This window comes from Mesitornis unicolor, unplaced genomic scaffold (assembly GCF_000695765.1).
Source record: "Mesitornis unicolor isolate BGI_N332 unplaced genomic scaffold, ASM69576v1 scaffold48077, whole genome shotgun sequence".
NCBI lineage: Eukaryota > Metazoa > Chordata > Aves > Mesitornithiformes > Mesitornithidae > Mesitornis > Mesitornis unicolor.
This window is the reverse complement of record NW_010199312.1, coordinates 2,266-4,924: the sequence shown is the minus strand read 5'-3', so window position 1 is coordinate 4,924 and position 2,659 is coordinate 2,266. Positions and strand designations below refer to the sequence as shown.

The 2,659-nt window shown below is 57.6% G+C and overlaps 1 protein-coding gene across 1 annotated transcript in view; it reads left to right on the top strand.

The window, feature by feature from the left end:
• Nucleotides 1-574: 574 nt before the first annotated feature.
• The window catches only part of LOC104544516 (coiled-coil domain-containing protein 92), a gene marked incomplete at both ends in the record, with an annotated part of 4,343 nt that continues 2,258 nt past the window's right edge, over nucleotides 575-2,659 (top strand). Inside the window, one exon of the mRNA XM_010189409.1 lies at nucleotides 575-728. Within this exon, the coding sequence (XP_010187711.1) occupies nucleotides 575-728 (154 nt within the window). The remainder of the gene's footprint in view (nucleotides 729-2,659) is intronic.

Genomic DNA, 2,659 nt, shown 5'->3' with positions numbered 1-2,659 from the left:
GCTGAGCCGCCCGGCGCGGCGCTGGCAGCATCCCTCGTCTGCCAGCAGAATTACCAGGGACAGCGTCTCCTCTGCTGGAAGGCGACGCGACTCCTCGCCACGTAGCGCTGATCGGGTCAGACGCAGCAGATTGTCTTTGTCCTGTGTGAGAGCGCTCGCTGCAGTCGCTGCTTCATAACGTGTGGCTCGTCAAGTAAGAGCCAAAACCGTCGCTGGTGTAACCCTCATGTGGGGACTGGGAGGAATGATCTTGTCCCAGATGTGAGCCTTCTCAGGGATGAAACATTTCCTGGGGCCAATTTGGAATAGAAACAAGCCGTTGCGGTGCCAGGGTCTGTGCAGCCGTGCTTTCTGCTCATGCAGTGCAGCCCCATCATGGGAGCTGGCCCCGTGGGACGGTGGGGTGGCTTGGGGACCATTCCCCAGGCATCTCCTGAGCAGAGCTGCTTCACCCACAGCCACGTAACGGGGGGACGAGGGCAGTCACCCCCTTGAGCTCTGCCCCTTGCCAGGCACTGGGCTTACCCCACTGTGCCACTGCACATCTGGTCACGAGCCGTCTCCGCTCCCACAGGCCTGGACCGTCAATTTGGTTGCGATGGAGACCGTGTCCCTGGAGCACCAGATCCAGAGCGTGCAGCGGCACATCGCTTTCCTGAAGAAGGAGCAGATGGAGCTGCTCCACGACCTGCACCTGGAGATCCTCCGCCTGCAGAAGCACTGCTCAGGTGAGCGCAGGGGTGGCCGCACGAGGTGGGGCTGTGACCATGGAGCCCCTCGGGCCCAAAAGCTCCTCTGGCACCTGGGGCCGGTCCTGCAATGAAGCTTGCACTGATATTGGGCAGCTCGGATCCTGCTCGGTGTGGGGCTGGGGTCCTGCCCTGGCTGTGGAGCGCACGGCCACCACCCCCCCAGGGCCCCGCTGCGGCAATGACGCCCTCCCCTTCACCCAGGAGCGACGGCTCCCCAGCCTCCCGCCCACTGCCAAAACCCACTCCAACTTGTGCCGTCACCTCATCAATAATTCAGCCGTAGCTAATTACTCCTTGTCTTCCAGCCTCTCGCCCTCCCCGATTCCTTGGAAACAAAGACATTTCTGCGTTGACAGAATTGTCTGGTTCTCCCCACCCTTTCCGAGCTTTTGCTGTTCTGTTTCACTGTTTTAACGGCTCCATCTACGGCCTCTCCACATAGACGACACAGCCGAGTTCTCGTGCCTAAACCAGGCTGGGTGCTGAGTCCCAAGGCAGATATGCCAATGGCAGGGTTGGTTATCAGAGATCTCCCCTTCCCCACGCAGCCCAAAGGCAGCTCTGTGGGGCTGGGCGAGTGGAGCCGGGGGTCCTGGGGGGGCACACAGCAATGCAGCACCGCTGGATGCAGGCTGGGCCCAGCAGCAGAGCAGCCATGTCCAGAGGGACCTTGTTCCAGCAAATAACCCCCAGTTTGCTGCTCTGCCCCAGGGCAGCGCCTGCTGTTGCTCCCCACGTCCCGGCAGCCCCCGCAGCGGGGCCAGGGCAGAGCCGGCCCAGCAAACCACGCGTGCCCAGTCGCTGTGATTCATTTATTGGCACCATCCTCGCCTGACGGAGGAGAGCTGGCGTCCCTCCCACTCCCGCTTTATTCGCAAGGTATAAACACCGCAGAAATAGCAACGGGCTCCTCTGACTCCTGTTTCTCCTCTTACTGGAAGATGAGCTCAGGTCTTGTGCAATGACGAGCTGTGCCAGCGGAGCATCATCCCCGCGCCCTGCACCCGCTCAGCAGGGCGATACCGTCTTTGGAAATGGACGACTGCTTTAGCTTCCATCTGAAATGCATCTGAGACTCCAAACCTATTATTTTAGCCTCAGAAAAATAACACAGTTGCCATTGATTTCCAATGGGGCAGGCGGGAGCGCTGAAAGCTTTCCAGAAACTGCATTACGCTCTCGGTTACTTCTGCTTTCTCACTACAGATTTGTTTTCCAAGACAGACGGGCAGAGCAGCCTGAGCCAAGCGCTTCGTTTCAGAAGGATGGCAGTGATGGGGATTAGAGTCAGCATGAAAGCAGATTAAAAGGAAAATGTAGGGCAAAGATTAACCATTTGAACTCAGTTTCAAGGGAAAAAAAAGGCCCCAAAACAACTGAACGCTGCTGTCGCCCTTCTCCTCCTCTCAGAGCAGTTTGGTGGGCTATGACAATTAACTCCCAAGAGATTGTGAGGGTGTGCAGTTAAAGTGAGCTCCATCTGCTGTGGACACGTCCACATCACGCAGGGACGCAGCCGACTCCGGGGTCACAGGGGCAGCGACCAGCCAAGAAGCCGTAAATTGTGAAATATTTTGGGCGGCAGCTTACACTTTGGTCTATTTTCAGTCCATTGCTCTGCTCTTTGTCCTGATTTAAACAACCAACACAAAAATGGTTCAAGAGCTCTCTTAGGGAAAAAAAAAAAGCATTGCTGGAGAAATGGGAGCTCTCCCCGTGCCGTGGGGCAGGACCTGTAGATGCCGCCTCGGCATCGGGTGATGCTGTGGCAGATGCCAGACCCCAAGGCTGCTTGATAATGTATAAATTGCCAGAATCATCTGGTTTTGGCTCAGGCTGTGGCTGGTGCTCCGAGATGGCCACACTGATGCTGTGGGCCGGGCAGAGGCAGTGCTGTGCCGCAGCAT